The 17,577-nt window shown below is 48.4% G+C and overlaps 1 protein-coding gene across 1 annotated transcript in view; it reads right to left on the bottom strand.

Moving 5' to 3' along the window:
• LOC107113992 (tripartite motif-containing protein 7-like) overlaps positions 1 to 16,844 on the bottom strand; it is a 24,184-nt gene extending 7,340 nt beyond the window's left edge. The window contains exons 1-8 of the mRNA XM_015415409.1: positions 16,549 to 16,844; positions 10,645 to 10,796; positions 9,245 to 9,340; positions 6,682 to 6,912; positions 4,572 to 4,594; positions 4,355 to 4,473; positions 2,070 to 2,102; positions 808 to 1,047 (exon numbers count right to left, since the gene is read on the bottom strand). Coding sequence (XP_015270895.1) covers positions 808 to 1,047; positions 2,070 to 2,102; positions 4,355 to 4,473; positions 4,572 to 4,594; positions 6,682 to 6,912; positions 9,245 to 9,340; positions 10,645 to 10,796; positions 16,549 to 16,825 — 1,171 coding nt within the window. The 5' untranslated portion in view covers positions 16,826 to 16,844. The remainder of the gene's footprint in view (positions 1 to 807; positions 1,048 to 2,069; positions 2,103 to 4,354; positions 4,474 to 4,571; positions 4,595 to 6,681; positions 6,913 to 9,244; positions 9,341 to 10,644; positions 10,797 to 16,548) is intronic.
• Between the last annotated feature and the right edge of the window lie 733 nt (positions 16,845 to 17,577).

Here is a 17,577-nt window from a genome sequence, read left to right as displayed (position 1 = left end):
TGAGATTGTTCAATGAGAAAGAGAAAGAGAGCTGAAAGCGGAGTGAATAGGAAAAAGTAAAGTAAAGTTTAAGTGAAGAAAAGTTAAAGGAAAGTCTGAGTGTCATAACAAACTGGAGTGAAACAGTGAACATATATGGCATTGAGATAAACAAGTGTTACAAAGTTACATGAAAAGATCCCTGTCAGTGAGGGAGAAGATTGTGTGTGATACCAAAGCAATTGTTCATCATTTACACATTACTAGTTACATTGTACCACCCTCTTATTTAGTATTTATTTCAATAAATCCTCTTTTATCCAAGTTTATACCAGCTCTGAATGAAATACTTCCCAGGACCACATAGTTCCTTGAACTCGGTCTACCAAACTAGTAAGAGCAAAAGTAAAAGCATAAAGGTTTGGAAATCCTTAAAATTTCCTGGTGGCAGCAGAATCTACCCTGTTAAACAAAAGAAAAATAACTTTTAAAGTGAAACTAGTTCTCCCCAATAAGGAGGATGTCACAGTGGCCCTGGTGTGAAATGACGGTCTCAGCAGAGTTGGAGGCAACCTTTCAAATGCACCCAAAAGAAGGGCAGGAGGGCCTCTCCAGAGAAGGAGGCTCCAGAGAACTCGCAGAAAAGGGCTCCTCTGTCAGCATCAAAAAAGGCCACGCGCCCCCCAGTGTAGTTCAGACAGACCTGGATCCTCTTGAGCTCCCCCCTCACAGTCACAGGTGGATAATGACCTTTTACGGAAGCCTTGTAGCTGCCCCTCCACTTCCCCACAGCCCAGACCCCTTCCTCAGGACCAAAGGAGAACACACCTTTCCTCCTCACAGACCTTCTGGCCACCCCCACAGCCCATTCCCCCTCACTTCCCACAAGGACTTCCCAGAAATGGCGGCCTGCTCTGAATCCCTCACGGCCCAGCACAGCACGAAACCGGTCAAATCTCTCCGGATTGTTGGGCAGAATCTGAGCTTTTTCTCCTGGTCTCATGCTTTTCCCAGCGTTGTACAAGATGAGTTCTGGATGGGCCGTGTCCTGATCCAGAGTCACTTTTGCTGGGGGGGGGGAGGAGAGAGAAGAGAAGCGGGTTCAGCTGGGAGACAAACAGCAGAGTTGTTTGCCACGTGTTCCTGATACTATTGTTAGTGTCCCACATATGTCCATTTCCTGTGGATCTCCCTGACCTGACCTAGTTGGTTGTTTAACATTTCTGTCATTGTAGTGTGTTCCTTTCCCCTTTCCTGCTTTTTGGTTTTAACCCTCACCTGGGCTCACAGGCTCTCCTTCCATCCCCTGTCCTATTAACTTCCTGGGCTTGAAGAAACAGTAGCAACATCGTGTGAATACAGCCTCTTTTCCATATCCTATATCAAAGAAATACGCTGAGGGAGAAGCAAAGAGTAGTGTATATTGCAGGGATCCCCAACCTTTTTATGCCACGGGCACATTCTGATACTACGTGGTGAGTGCAGCAACAAAATGGCTGCCACAGGAGCCACAAAATGGCTGCAGAAGCTTGTCTTATCTTTAGGCACACAGTGAAAATCCTTTTCCTGTCATACAGCAAATGGCTGCCACAGGAGCCACAAAATGGCCGCAGAAGCTTATTTTTAGGCACACAGTGAAAATCCTTTTGCTGTCATACAGTTGCTGCCAAAGCAACAGATCCACAGATGATCAGTGACTGCTAGTCATGGTGAATAAAGGGAACCTCCACATTCAGAGGCAGTCAACCTCTGAATCCCAGAGCAAGGAGGCAACGTCCGGGGAAGGCCTTGGAACTGGATGGCCACTTTGTGAGATGCTGGGTTAAATGGACCACAGTCCTGATCCAGCAAGGCCCTTCTTATAAGATGAAAGGAGGCAGTTCATTCCCTCAGAATTTACCTTCTCTGACATCCTGATAAATCCTGACAGGCTTCCTCAGAATGAAGCACTGACGAACTTGTTGGGACAGGGAGGGTGAGATTTTGAGGAACAAGAGTAAACTTATCACTCCAAAAACACCAATCAGAAGAACAGATTGCGAGGTGACGCTTTTTAGTTTAGAAATAATGGATTAATGCATGGAATGTACCTTTCTGCATGCAAACTCCAGAATCCAGATTACCTGCAGATATGAACAGAAAACAAGCAGTCAGCCCCTGGGTATAGCACAGATTTTGCAACAATAATGAGTTAACATTCTTTTCTTGGTTTTAGCTGAAAGGTTAGGTAGACATGTGCAAACATTCAAATTTCTTTACATTTATTTTTCTCACTGTTCCTAATAATTGCTGCTGTTGGACAGAATGTATTGAATTTGGCAAAGTGACATTTAACTACTAAAAAGGACAAAGAATGATCATGAATACTCTTATCTAGAATTTATTTGCTTTGAGTTACTTGAGACTCGCTTCACAGAAAATATGCTGGGGACTGCAGCCCAAAGGTCCAATCTAGATAAGCCTAAGGTGTTTCCACACAGACGTTTTCTCTGATTTGGCATCCAAACTGGAGCAGGGGATTTTTGAAGAGCCACATAATGTTGTCACCAATTTCCCACTTCCTGGGACTTCCACTGCTCTGCTCTGAAATTTCCAAAATCCTGTCAGATACAAGCTTTTTGGAAAGATTGCAGTAAAATGTGTGGACAGGAAAGTGGGCATTTGTGAAGGTCCTACCTATATCGAAACACTTTTTCTTGACTCTTCCCTCTCAGTGGCTGCTATTCACTTCCCCCCGCACACACTACTTTCTCTACTATTAATAGGTCCTCTGAATTCCCAGCTTTCATTCTCTTTTTTTTTTAAAGTAAGACTCCAGACTTTCTTGCTGTAGAAATACAAAGGGGAAGGTGATCCCTTATTTCTCTGCAATGAAAACAGCTGGAGTCTTTTTCAATAAAAATCAAAAAGTGTGAATTCAGAAGAACCAGCAGATCATGGCAGAGAGGCATTATGAAAAGGGTTCGAAATTTACTTTTTAGTGTTGGGTTGTTGTTTTATTTAAAATGCTAATTGTAAATCATGGCAATAGATTTTTATAGTCTTAATTTGCAATAGTGATTAGTCCATTTCCTATTTTGGGGGAAATCCTAAATAACTTGATAAATTTCTGTCCTGCCTTTTTCCAAGATGTTCACAGCAGCAAAGATGGGGTTACTCGTGGCCTTCCAATCAGGTATTAGCCATGTTTCTTCAGAAACAGAATGTCTCACAGTACCATCCCAACAAAGTTTGAGTCCCGTATTAATCATCGAATGCTTGGTAGATAGGATAAGTTAAAAATTAATTACTATAGTGAAATAATAGTTACCTAGTGAATTACAAAAAGAAAATTGTTGTTGTAAAAATTAATAAAGAGATGGGCAGGAGGTCGAAGCACTGTGGGAAGCCATATATTAGGGAGGGGAAAAGGGAGGTGGGTAGGGTATGAAAGGGACAAGTGTAAAAAATTTAATGTTGATTATGAATGTTTATATCCTAAATAAAAATTTTTTTGACAAAAAACAAAAACAAAGTTTGAGTCCCGTGGTGCCTTTAAGACCAACAAAGTTTTATTCCTGGTGTAAGCTTTCACACTTCCTCAGATACACTGAAATGGAAGTGACCAGTCCATACATATAGGTGGGGTGGTGGTTGCCAGGAAGGGCTACTTAAGAGTCAAGACGCATAAGTAACTGAGCAATAGGTATTGCTAAAACTGGATTGAAGCAGTTAGTAAAACCTGTGAATAGCAGCAAAAACAAAAGCGGTCTACCACTTCAGACCAACACCAACACCCACCCAAATCTAGTACCATCCTAAACAGATTGACACCCTTCTCGGCCCATTGATTCCAATGGACTTAGAGATGGAGACTCTGTTTAAAAGAGCACTGTCAGTCGCCCTGAGACCATTCTGTGGGCTCAGCGAGGACACATGCAAGTAAACAACCCACTTGGCCAAGTGGTCAGTTCTGAGAGGTCCAATCTGGCCACAGACACAGAAGGGGGACCTCTTCCTGAAAGGAATCAGGAGAGTGACTCAATATATTAAGTAAGGGTGTCCTGAAGAGTCTGGTCTCTCCCCGCTCTTTCATTTCGGAGGCTTGTTCTGCCCCGACCTCTTGGTTCAACAGCGCATGTGCATGGGAGTGAAGAAGATCCAAGTACAGAACCATTTTGACAAAAACCCAGAGAATGCAATGGTGAGATAAAGCCAGAGAAGGAATTTTGATCAGAAAACCATCCCATGGTGAACTGAAATGGCCTTCTGAACTGGGACAGAAATTCCTTGTATTCCTGGCCCAGCTAGTGATACAATTGACTGGGAAAGTTCCCCATTCACATCTGTCTCATCTAAATTCCAGTCTGAAACCCTGCCAGCTGTTCTTCATTACCTTTCAACTGCTTCATGACACCTTCCAGAAAGTGACTGCTGTCACGGACATCCCAGATCTTCCACTTCAATGCCAGAGGAAAAGTCATGGGATTCTCAAATGTCTCCTTTGCTTCATACCTGGAGAAAAAAAGTGGTGGGCCATTATCTATCCAATTCAGAATTCCCACCAGTGGAGAAAAGAAACGAAGGCGGGAGTAAGACAGAGACCCACTTACCTCTGCAAGGTGCTTCGGACATCCTAAAAAGAGGAAAGAGAAACTGTGCTGTGTGAGCTGCTCTGACTGCCGGTTGAGCACCAGATCAGGTTCAAGGTCTTGGTGTTGACCTTCAAGGCCCTTAACGGTCTGGGACCCATGTACCTTCAGAACCGCCTCTCTTGGTATATCCCCCAGAGCAGGGGTCGTTTCATAGAAAAAGAGCTAGGGGAACTCATTAGCACAACTCATTAGCATATGCCACACCCCCTGACATCACCGGAAGTTTGTCATAAGGCCACACCCCCTGACATCACCGGAAGTGTGTCATAAGGCCACACACCCGCCCATGAGGGCCGGAAGCGGGGTGGCTGGAAGCAGGGGGCGGGGCTTCGTCATGTGCCCCGCCCCCGTACCTCACCCGGGGGAACTGCGATCCCCCGCGATCCCCCCCGAAATGACCTCTGCCCCAGAGGCATTATGCTCTGCTAATTACAACTTGCTTGTGGTCCCCGGCCCAAAAGATATCCAGCTGTCCTTAGCCAGGGCCTTTGGTGCTCTGGCCCCAACCTGGTGGAACTCTCTGCTGAGTAACATTCGTGCCCTGCAGGACCTGATGCAGTTCCACAGGACATGTAAGGCAGAGATGTTCCGCCAGGCGTTCCGTTGAGGACAGCGACAGCGTCCATTTGGCTGGCACTCTTACCCCCCACCCCACAAGGGGGTAGCATACCTGGGAATCTAGACTGCCAGCTGATTTAATTTGATTGAAACCTTATTGTAATTTTAAAAGTTTTAACTGATATGTTTTTTTAACCCATTGTTGTACACTGCCCTGAGCTCACTGGGCAGAAAGGGAAGGGGAAGGAAGGGGGGAAGGAGATCAACATCTGCCACAAGTCACACCGCAAAGGCCCCTCAGACATTGGAGGGAGATACATTCAGACTCCTTCTGTGTACATTTCTCCAAATAGCATATTTTCACTCAAGGACTGAGGCTGTTATCTTCATGGAGTGGGAGAACTTCTTCATGAGGGAATGAGGGAAGCCGTTTCAGAGAACTGGCTTGGCAATTCAGCAGTGCCCGATAGAGTGCCACCTCCCCCAATGCTCCTTTTAAAGTTGCTGCAGATGATATTGCATACAGCCCTCATTTCTGGTTGTCTGGAAGAGCTACCAGTGAACCTGGCATTCCTTGTATGTGTTGCTCAATCGTACACACACAAACACACACACGCTTCAGAGATTCCTCCATCTGCTACCTTCTCCTGCACTTCCCTAACCACTCAGCGAATCCCTCATTCTCCACTGGTGTGATCCCGGGAGCTTCCTCTAGACCCTTGGTCAGCCACTACCTTACAAATAGTGCCAATATTCCCAACTGAGCAAAGGATGCACCAGCAAAGGGCACTTCAACGCCCTCCTGGAACCCCTCCCTCCCCGCACCACCAACATTATGAGTCACGGCCCCTTGATTCTCAACCTGAACAAATAAGGGCTCTAGAGAACTGCAAAAGCTGAGATAGGCAGGTAGGATAGCCTGACTATGCCACGAAAGGGGGAGAGACCCCGGCAGAGGCCCAAGACACACCAGGACCCTCTCGCTCAGCTGACAAACAGCTCTTCTGCAATCAGCTGGAAGCAGCTCTATGGCTGTGGGTCCACATGGTACTTAATGCCTTCAACATGTTCAACCTGCAGTGCTCACCCCCCCCCCCCCGGGCATGAACACTGGATGGCGCGTTACTGCACCAGCAGTAGCTATCCTAAGGAAAACACCTGAACCCTTCCTCTATATTTTATGGTTTCACTAAAATGCACTCATTCAAGTGTTCTTTTGTTTTGTCAGGCAAGGCGGGATCTAAATAGAAATAAATAAATAAATAATAAAAGCAAAAATCAGATGTAAAAATACAGATAACACAGTGAGAGGGCTCCTCAAAAGCAACAGAGAAAGAGCTCACATTGCTGGATGGGCAACCACAGAGGGGCACGTGGGCAGAACGGAAACAAGAACTGACTTGCAACATCAACGGGGTTCACTGGCTTTCTGCCCAAGCGAGGTACAGAGAGGGTTTGGAGCCAGCCTTTTCCCAAAGGCGAACCCGGCCTTTTTCTGCCACGCTCTTACCTGCAAGAGATCACGGGCTGACTGCTCACATTTCTTCTCCATCTCCCAGATGAGGCTTTCAAGACTGAACAGTGCCCCAGATAGTTTGGCCAGAGCTTGGTCCAATTTCCTTGCCACCTCCTTCTCTACCTCTTCCATCCGGGCCAGCAAAAGTTCCTCTTGTTCCTCCAGAAATGCATGCAGTTGCCTGAACTTGACTACCGTCTCTTGCTTCTTTCCCATGGTTTGCTTCTGGGATGGAAAGAGAAGAAAAGCAGGCCAGCGTCAGGAACACAGCCGGTCTCTGCAGTGGGAGGAGACACTTTCGGAGGCTCCTAAAAGCATTTTTCCCTTTCACAGAGATCACAATTAACATTCAGCAGGGAAAGAGAAGGATTCCTAAGGACCCATCATCAGGGTCAAAGGACACGTGGATCTTTCAGCCACAGAGGATTAGGTCTACAGCAGAAGTCCCAGGGAGCAAGTTTCTTCTATCATTTTGTTTCCCCACTACAACACCATCCATATGCTGACCCCTGCACTTCCCAAGAGGATACAAGATACAATGTTTGAACAGAAGTACCACTGAGGGCAAAAGAGCTCAGAAGCCCCTTCCCCTCACTTGGACTCCATATCTAAGCTGCAGCTTTCCTGCCTACACTTTGGGCAAGAAAAAACTGCAGAGGTGGGGGAAATCTACACGCTGCTGTGCATCCCAAGTGCTTTCCCCCTTAGGATCAGCAATGGCTGAATGCCCCTTGGCTAAATTCAGGATCGGCAGGGTATCTATCAATGCTTCTAGCAAGTCGGGTGGGGGGGGGTGTTGAGGGAATGAGCTGTCTCCGAGTAAAATTCCAGCTGCAAGATTTTTTCTTGTGTTCTCGGCTCAGTACTTACCAGCTCTCCCCAGCACTGACCTACCCGCTCAAGGCCACTGCGTAGGCATTCAACAGGTCTGCTAATTAATTTACTGATTTCAGCTGTAACAGTGGGGAGGGGGGGGGAGTCTCTCTCCTCTTTCAGGACAGGGTCCTGACTGGTTGAAGGTGATCAGAAGATCATTGGCCTAAGTTTGAGTGGGGCAAGCATGCTGCCTGCTGTTGATTTCTCTCTCTCTCCCAGAATACTGGAACTTGAGAGCATCTGTCACGGCTCAGGTGGGGTGTCACCTGATGCTGCCACCACTCTGGATTTAGGTTCCCTTGAGAAGGCCCAGAGCACCCTCCCAAGACCTTCAGACCTCCCTTATTTGGCCGAATAATACGCGTGAGGACCAGGCAGAGTACAACAAGGAAAATAGTTTATTTTATAGGAGGTCAAACAAACAAGGTGCAGGAATAATAACAGTAAGTGGGTGAAAAGAAAAGAAATCAAATGCCCTAACGTGTCTAAATATATACTGTCCCTAGCTCACTATCTGCAGTGGCCTTAGACTACTCACCCCTCCCTCAGGATGAGGGTCTCTTTCCTGCAGCAGCCTTCCTTCTGGCTCTGCCCTCTGGGAGAAAGAACAGCTTCTGCTCTGGCACCAGCCCTTTTGTTCCAATCCCTCCTCTTTTCCTATTGGTCAATTTTGGCTCCAAAACCTCTCAGGGGCTTCTGGGAGTTGTAGGTCCAGCCTCCTCTACTGCTAGCCAGGCTCCCTGGGCCTGCTAGGCTGTGCTTGCCCAGAGATCATGACAGCATCCAATGAAGCTGATGGAGCAGTAGGTTCAGGGCGGACCACAGGAAATACTACTTTACGCAGAGAGTGACTCAAAGGTGGAATTTGCTGCCAGAGGATGCAGTAACGACCATGGGAATAGACAGCTTTGAAAGAGGATTAGAAAGATTCATGGAGGATAGGGCTATCAGAGGCTACTAGCTGTGGATTTTCCTATTGGTCAATTTTGGCTCCAAAACCTCTCAGGGGCTTCTGGGAGTTGTAGGTCCAGACTCCTCTACTGCTAACCAGGCTCCCTGGGCCTGCTAGGCCGTGCTTGCACAGCCCAGAGATCATGACAGCATCCAGTGAAGCTGATGGAGCAGTAGGTTCAGGGCGAACAACAGGAAATACTACTTTACGTACAGAGTGACTCAAAGGTGGAATTTGCTGCCAGAGTATGCAGTAACGGCCATGGGAATAGACAGCTTTGAAAGAGGATTAGAAAGATTCATGGAGGATAGGGCTATCAGAGGCTACTAGCCGTGGAGACAGAAGGGAACTTCCACATTCAGAGGCCAGTCATCCTCTGGATCCTAGTGCTAGGATACAACATCTAATGAAGGCCTCTATACCCTGTTGTTGACCCTAGATGAATGGCTATGATACCAGAGGGCAGGGAGTGCCAGCGGTACAAGAGTGCTCAGTTCCACAGCATTCCCAGCCCCACCACTCAAGTATAATTTTGTTCAGAATTCCAATGTTAAGCCTACCTTTTCCGGGCCTGGTCTGCTGAATACTCACCATCAGTGCATGGAAGTTCCATACTGGAAGGGGTGGGGGGCCTGCCTTGTTGGTTGACTATTCTGCTGTTTGTACTACATTTTTTTTCTCAATACTAGTTCTAAATTCTGTTCACTCCCCAGCCACAGTGACACTTACGAGCAGCTCTTGGCTTTCCTTCACTACGTCTCCTTCATATGCCAAAATTCTCTCTCTCTCCTTCTTCAGAATCTTCAAACAGTTCCGGAACTGATCCTGGGTGGGGGGGTGAGGAAGAGACCCAAAACTGAGATTTGTTCCTCTTTAGACATTTACTATAAAACATATGAGAAGCAAAACTGTCATTTAAGGGCCAAACTAGATCTAACTGCCCCATGTCCATAACAGGATCTTCAACAACATTTTTCAAAAGCTAAACATAGGTAGTTTCCTCACAGGGATGGTGGCCCATTCTCCTCTGATTGCCGCTTCAGTACAAAAATATTTGCAGTGGCAACTCTGCTTCCTCACGGAGATTTACTCCATCCTTTATACTCCTGCCCACCATTCCATCCAGTGCCACAGGAGGGTTTTTTGCACTAAAAAAATTCAGTCACTGGGGGTGAGGGAAGGTTTTGAGGAGAATGCCAGGCAAGAGGTAACTGGCACTGGATTGGGAATGGTGGAGGAAATGCATACCTTCCACTCCACACTTTCCCTCACTCTTTGGTTATGATCATTCAAGAAAAAGAATACAAAAGCAGAAGTCTATCAGTGGATACTAGCCATTCAGAGCCACTAAACTTCTGAATCCCAGAGCCAGGAGGCAACATCAGGGGAAAACCTCGGCCTCCGTGCCCTGTTGTTGGCCATCCAGAGGAACTGGTTGGCCACTGTGTGAGACAGGATGCTGGACTGGATGGCTTATTGGTCTGATCCAGCAGGGCTCTTCTTATGTTCTTATAAAATGGAATTAGATAGATTCATAGAGGAGAGGTCTGTCAGTGGCTACTAGCCATGGTGACTGAGGGGAACCTCCACAGTCAGAAGCCGTCAACCTCTGAATCCCAGAGCCAAGAGGCAACCTCGGGGGAAGGCCTCGGCCTCCATGCCCTGTTGTTGGCCCTCCAGAGGAACTAGTTGGCCACTGTGTGAGACAGGGTGCTGGACTACATAGACCACTGGTCTGATCCAGCAGGGCTCTTCTTATGTTCTTAACTCCGGGCCAACAACTGAAATCAGGAAAGCTCTGTGTGTGTGAGTGGAGGGAGTGGCATTTAAACCAGGCAGCTGCCCCCTTGTAGCTCAGCCACACCATGGGCTGCCAGATGTTAACAAAGCAAGACAGGAAGTGAGCCAGTCTCCCCATACCACCCCACACTGGCGACAGCAGGAGGTCAGGAGAAAAGGAAAAGGGAGACACCAAACCAGGAAGGAGGCATCAAAGAAGTGTTTTCACTCCCCACTTGGGGCCCAGAGGCTGGGGCAGGAACTGGAGGGAGTTTCCCTGCAAAGAGACCAAGGAGAAGGGAAGGATCCACAGCTCTTCCCCACCGACCTCCACTTTGTTGATTTCCTACCTGGTACTCCTGGGAGGCCTCCTCAAGAGGAAGGGTCTTGTGATTTCTGTGCTCCTTGGACCGGTCACAGACCACACAGATGAGAGCTTGATCATCCTTGCAGAAGAGCTTCAGGGGCTCCTGGTGCTTCTGGCAAACTCCCCCTTTTCCGGCTGTCCCGACTGCCTGATGCCCGAAACAAAGAAACAAGATTTGTTTCATTTTTTTTCTCCCCCAGGACTGTAGAGACTGGATATAATATGTGCCTTGTTCAGTTAAAAAAACCCAAAACTCAAAACCTTTTAAAATAGAAGCTGGACGTAACCAAGTGTTACCCTATGCACTTGGCCCTCTGCTGAAGTCTGGGTGGGGAAAGGACTGTGGCTCAGCGGAAAAGCCTTTGCTTTGCATGCAGAAGGTCCCAAGTTCAATCCCCGGCATCTCCAGTTAAAAGGACTAGATGATGGGGAAGACCTCTGGCCTGAGACCCTGGAGAACTGCCGCCAGTCTGCGTAGACATTACTGGCCACGAGGGACCAAGGGTCTGATTCAGTAGAAGGCAGCTTCATGTGTCAAGGCATTTTGTCCTTGAGAGGGAGCTGCAGGAGGGGAAATAAAGAAAAAGAGTGTTCTGATGAAAAAGAGGGAGATGGGAGCCATCTGGGCCTCAGCGCAGAAAAAACAGGGAAGCCTTGGGAAGCCTGACACCTCCAGAGATCTGCAGCAGCCCCAAGAGCACAGTGGCAGTGAAGCCACAGCGTGCAAAGACTGAGACTGCAAAGACTGCAGAATGCCTCAGAGAGACGGGAAAACAGGCAAGCCTGATCTTGTCAGATCTCGGAAGCTAAGCAGGGCCAACTCTGGTAAGTACTTTGATGGGAGACCTCTGAAGGTCACCACACCTTAAAAAGGATATTACAGCTTTGGAAAAAGTGCAGAAAAGGGCAACTCGAATGATAAAAGGGTTGGAACACTTTCCCTATGAGGAAAGGTTAAAGCGCTTAGGGCTCTTTAGCTTGGAGAAACGACGACTGAGGGGTGACATGATTGAGGTTTACAAGATTATGCATGGGAAAGAGCAGGTAGAGAAAGAGGTACTTTTCTCCCTTTCTCACAATACAAGAACTCGTGGGCACTCCATGAAATTGCTGAGCGGTCGGGTTAGAACGGATAAAAGGAGGTACTTCTTCACCCAAAGAGTGATTAACACGTGGAATTCACTGCCACAGGAAGTGGTGGCGGCTACAGGCATGGACGGCTTCAAAGGGAATTAGATAAGCATATGGAGCAGAGGTCCATCAGTGGCTATTAGCCACAAGGTATAGATAGGGACTCTGGGGCAAGTGATGCTCTGTCATCTTGGTGCTTGGGGGGGTCAACAGTGGGAGGGCTTCTAATGTCCTGGCCCCACTGGTGGGCCTCCTGATGGCACTGGTATTTCTGGCTACTGTGGGATACAGAGTGTTGGACTGGATGGGCCTTTGGCCTGATCCAACATTGGCGTCTCTTATGTTCTTAAGGAATGACAGTAGTCAGGAGGCTTTATCCAGCCACCTCCCTGAATATCCTCCAGCCCCCCAGTAGGGGTCAGTCACCAGAGGCTGCCATGACTTCCATTACAAAAATACAAAAAAAGAGAGTCAGGAAAAGACTCTCATCACCACCTCTTTGGTTCCCACCATGAGTTGCGCTGCTATATTTGAATTTACTATACATGTGTCCTGCTTTGATTCCCCACCCCTTCTCGTTGGAGTAAACCCTATTTGTATTTTAATTTCTATTTGTAAATGATTATAAGTGATTGGAGGGTCTGGGAGTTGTTTTTAATTTTTTCTTTCTTTGCCTACTTTCACTGTGGTCCCCCTCCTATAACAAAGCCAGGACCCATAATTTCTTCCCTCAACTGGACTTAGTGGGGAAAGCTGGAGTTACACTAGTATGATGGACAGGCGAGGTTCTGCCTCTCCCTAAGAGCGACCAATGAGAGCTGATGGAATGTTGGTGAGAGGGACTGTTGAAAAATAGCCGTCATTTCAGTTGGGAGTCAGACTGGCTGAGAGAAGCTGTGGCAGAAGAACAGCTTAACAGCTGACTGGGAAAAGGTCAACTTGTAAGGAAGAGTCCCAAAGGCCACAATGGGGAAACAGTTCAAAAGCTGAATTGAAAAAAACGTTGTAACCTTCACTTGATTCCCTCCAATGTTATGCTCAAACCATAAATAAAAAGTTAACTCCTTGGGGTTTTTTAGTCTCACGGTGGTTTAGTCTCAGGGAAAGTAGCATACACACTACTAGCATACACACAAGCTAAGATCTTGACCTATATGGATTTTTAAGCCACCTTTCAGATTTAACTCCAAACCAGCCTATCCACTGTCTCACAGATGGCATCTCCTCCTAGGTGGCCCTCCAGACAACACCATTAATACTATAAATGAATGACAATTCTGATAGAGGCATGAGAATTTCTCTCTCACTCACTTGGAACCAATGACCCGATATTCTTTCTGATGGGAATTCAGTTCAGTTTGATTGGGGGGGCGGTGTTCCACTCCTTGTAACTTCATTCTTCTGTATTTTAAAATGTAAAAGTGAGGGGGGGGGGAAATAACGTAGCGTCACATCCTGGCGATGCCGGAGCAGCGCGGATTACTGTCCCCCCCGCGGCAGCGATCCTGCGACGACGCATGGATCTCCCGCCGCGGTTTGGCAAGCTTAGTCGTGTAAGAAATGAAGTGAGACATACGTACTTTTCCCCCCTCTCTACCGAAGGACCTCTCTCTAGACCACATTGGTGGTTCTACCCTCAGGTGCTAGGATCACCAGGCTGCTTGATGAGCTCACTCTGGAGCAGGCCACACAGAACTGTCCATTTAAGAAGCAGTCATCTGTTAAGTCAACTCCTGCTACTTTCCACGAAAGTGATGGCCTCTCTACTTGTGTTCCTGGATTGTTTTGCTCATATGGAGACTGTGTTGTTCTGAGCACCTCAGGGTGACCTTGCTGGTACTTGGCCTGTGCAGCTCAGTGCACTGCAGGAGTACTATGTGCAAATGTTTTTGCCGCATTCCTAAGTTGCCTCCTCCATGTAGCACTGGTAAATCTGGCACGATGTTTGCCAGGAGCTTTCTTGGGGGCAGTAAGAGGTGAGAGGTGTGAGGGGGAGTTGGTGTGATGTGGTGGACGTTTCTTCAGGTTTATGAGGGAGGCACTCATCGAAATGGCTCCTAAAAATGTCCTTTACTATCTCCCCATAAACATTTATACCCTGGCCCTGCTCCTACACCTGACAGACACCAGCCTGTCTGGTATTGGGGGGGATTGTATTTAAAGGCATCGGGGAGGCTGGGCCAGCAGCAGTGCTAAGGTAATCCTGCTGAGCAAACCTCCCCGGCGGCTGTAAGCATCCCACCTCCTCTTCTACACCCGACAGGCAGCTGCCTGTCCAGTGTAGGACAAGGAGGGGGGAGGAGTATTAGAAGCCACTGTGGAGGCAGGGCTGGCAGGATCACTAAGGAGTTACTTCTGGGGCAGGCACCCTTGTGGCTTTAAGTACCCTGCAACTGCTGCTGCACCTGACAGACAACCGCCTGTTAGGTGTAGGAGGTAGGGGGAGTGTATTGGAAGCCATCCCACCTCCTCTCCTACACCTAACAGGCAGCTGCCTGTCCAGTGTAGGAGGGGGAGGAGTATTAGAAGCCACTGTGGAGGTGGGGCTGCACTTGACAGACAACCACCTGTTAGGTGTAAGAGGTGGGGGGAGTATGTTGGAAGCTATCAGAGAGGCTGGGCCAGCAGCTTTGCTTCACCTCATAGGTGGTTCTTGGCCACTCCTGATTTCCTCAACTGTCATTAGCTCTCTGCAGTCCCCTGTAACTGTTGGGGGTGGGGTTTACATCAGAACACTGAGCTCTGCAGCTGACCAATCACAGAGTCGAGGGTGCAGAGAGGCAGCTGCCTGGCAGCCGCATAGGAATCAATGGGGAGAGCACATTTTCCCCCTTTTGACCATCTTAGGGGTCGAATTTTTAAAAATCCCTTCTTAGCGAGCACCTATGCCATGGTAGGAGTGCTGTCCCCAAATTTGGTGTCTCTAGGTCCAGCAGTTTGGCCTGGGCGTTGATTTTACAGTGAGGGGACATTCTTTTATATATATAGATGATCTCAGTATCGGAGGGCCCATGGAACACCAACTATACAACCCCCAAAGAGCGTTTTGCTCCGCTTAGAACAACTTACTGGTGATCCCTGGCCCAAAAGACATCCAGCTGTCTGTGACCAGGGCCAGGGCTTTTTCTGCCCTGGCCTCGGCCTGGTGGAACTCTCTGCCAAATGACATCCGCACCCTGCGGGATCTTATGCAATTCCGCAGGGCTTGCAAGGTGGAGATGTTCCACCAGACCTTCAGCTGAGGGCAGCGACAGGCACCATCTTGGCTGTCATTCCCTCCCTCCTTCTTCTCCCTTTTCAGTTTGGTGCAGTGATTAAGTGCGTGGACTCTAATCTGGGAGAACCGGGTTTGATTCCCCACTCCTCCACTTGCAGCTGCTGAATGACCTTGGGCAAGCCATAGTTCTGTCAGAGCTGTTCTCTCAAGGACAGTTCCGGAAAGAGCTCTCTCAGCCTCACCTACCTCACAGGGTGTCTGTTGTGGGGAAGGGAAGGGAAAGGAGCTTGTAAACTGCTCTGAGACTCCAAGTGAAGGGTATAAATCCAATCTCCTCCTCCTCCTCCCACCTCACCCGCCCATGAGGTGGGGACACAGTTGGAATTCGATGTATTAACACCATCTGAGTATTATTATTTTGTGAAATTGTTTTAATCAGTCTTTTAAATTATTGGAATTGTTTGGATATGATGTGTTCTTATTATTGTTGTCCATCGCTCAAAGCCCTGAGTACTCAGTGACTGAGCGATTTTTAATCCAAATTATAAATAAATGAACTGTACATAATGGATAGGCCACAGTCCCAGTGGAAGGAAACAGGATTGTACAGCACCAGCTCCTTAGCCAAAGGTGACTTCTCCCGTATGAAAGAAAATCTCCCCCTCCAGCACCTTTTGGATATACTTATTACTATCTGATGCTTTCCGAGCCAATTTGTAGCTGAAAGAGGGGACAGGATACAGTATTTTTAGTTACAAGCAGGGCTTTTTTTGGGGTGGGGGGGAGCTCCAGAACGGACTAGATTTATTTAATTTATACTCTGCCCATCCCACTGGCCTGATCCAACATGGCTTCGCTTATGTTCTTATGATCTCAGTATGGGAGTTCCGGAGGCTCTTAGACAAAATTCTTTTTAAAATGTTTTAAAATTCATGATTTTTCAGTATACAGATTGAAAACTTCATTTCCCTCTTGAGAGTTCCAGCACCTCCCACCCCCACAAAAAAAGAGCCCTAGTTACAAGCCCACAAGAGACAAAAGACCCCATAGTCAAAGAGTGTTTTTGCATCAGAGAATGGTAAAGAGCACTGCTGGATCAGATCCAGAGAGGACCTTGACTCCAAACTCTAGACAACTAGATGCCGGGGAGGTGGTGGTGGGGTGTGCATTTCCACCTACTAAGTAGGATGTCTGAAGTTACAGCAGGGCAAATCCAAGGTTGCTGTCAGGTTCATAAATCTAATTGATTTAATACCGATCATTACTTGCGTTTAAACCAAGACTCTTTTCGCTGTTCTGGATCTAAGGAGAAGAAGCCAAGAAGATGCTACAGCTGTTCCTCGTCCTGATTCACACAGATTTCTTACTTACCTTATTTTCCCGAGAAGCCTCCTCCAGAGGAATCACCTCCTCATCTTTGTGCTTCTCACAGCTGCCGCACACCAGGCAGAGGGGGGCTTCGTCGTCCTGGCAGGAAAATCCTCAAGCGCTCCCGGTGCTTTTCGCAGACCCCCCCCCTCCCCCCCCCCCCCTTCGTACCTACCTCTTCCCCCTCCTGCAGAGTGAATCTCTTGGTTATTTCCACAAAGTTGGCCAGCTGCCTGTTCGGGCGGAGGCTCCCCAGCTCAACCCTTCCCCTGCAGTGGGGGCAGGTAGGCTCGGACGAGGCCCCCGGGTCCCCCCAGCTGCAGATCAGGCAGGCCCGGCAGAAGTTGTGGCCGCACTCGGCGATAGTCACCGGGTCGCTGAAGTAGTCCAGGCAGATGGAGCAGGTGGCCTCCTCGCAGAGCTCCTCCAGGGGACCCCCCGCCGCCATGGCCGCCCGGATTAGGGGAGAGAGCAAGACCGAGCAGTAGTTTTGGTTTTCCCGCTTTCTAGAACAGCGACGGGCGTTTCCCTTCCGGCAAATGCCTCTCACGCGGGCGGTGCAGCCGACGGCCCGGGGATCGAGCCACGCTGAGCTGCCAAAACAACAACACCACCTCAGTCTAGAAAAGGAGCCTGGGGCGGAAGGCAAGCCTCAAATTGTCTCGTTTGGCCTGACGTTTGCAAGCGCCTCCGATGGAAGGGAGACACTTAGTTCCCTTTGCATCCCAGGGGTTTGCAAGCGGGATGGATGTGTTCCTGGGGCGGGCGCGAAGAGGTCAGAGAGCTCACTCACGACCCTAGGAAACCTCGTCGACTGCTTGAACGGGAAGGAAGAAAGAGGAAAAGTTGACAGCCCGACAGGAGGGGCAGAATCGAACGGCAACAAGGAGAAAACCAGGCACTTGGGGTGGGGGTGAGGGGGGTAACAGACACCCACGTGCACCCTCCCTTTCCAAAAACTCCCCAGCGAGCTCCACCACTCCCACCAAAAGGTGGTAGTTGTTGTTGTTGTTAAGTCGCACAGTCGAGCCCGACTCTTGGCGACCCCATGGACCAGATCCCGCCAGGCCCAGCCCTCCTGTCTTCCCCCATCCTCTGAAGTTTGCTCAATTCCATGTTCGTTACATCTATGACACTGTCTAACCATCTCATCCTTTGCCTCCCCGTCTTCTTTGACCTTCAATCTTTCCCAGACCCCCC

The sequence above is a fragment of the Gekko japonicus genome, unplaced genomic scaffold, assembly GCF_001447785.1.
Source record: "Gekko japonicus isolate JY-2015 unplaced genomic scaffold, Gekko_japonicus_V1.1 scaffold1234, whole genome shotgun sequence".
In the NCBI taxonomy this organism is placed as follows: domain Eukaryota; kingdom Metazoa; phylum Chordata; class Lepidosauria; order Squamata; family Gekkonidae; genus Gekko; species Gekko japonicus.
The sequence above is the reverse complement of the archived record's forward strand: the minus strand, read 5'-3'. Positions and strand labels throughout refer to the sequence as shown.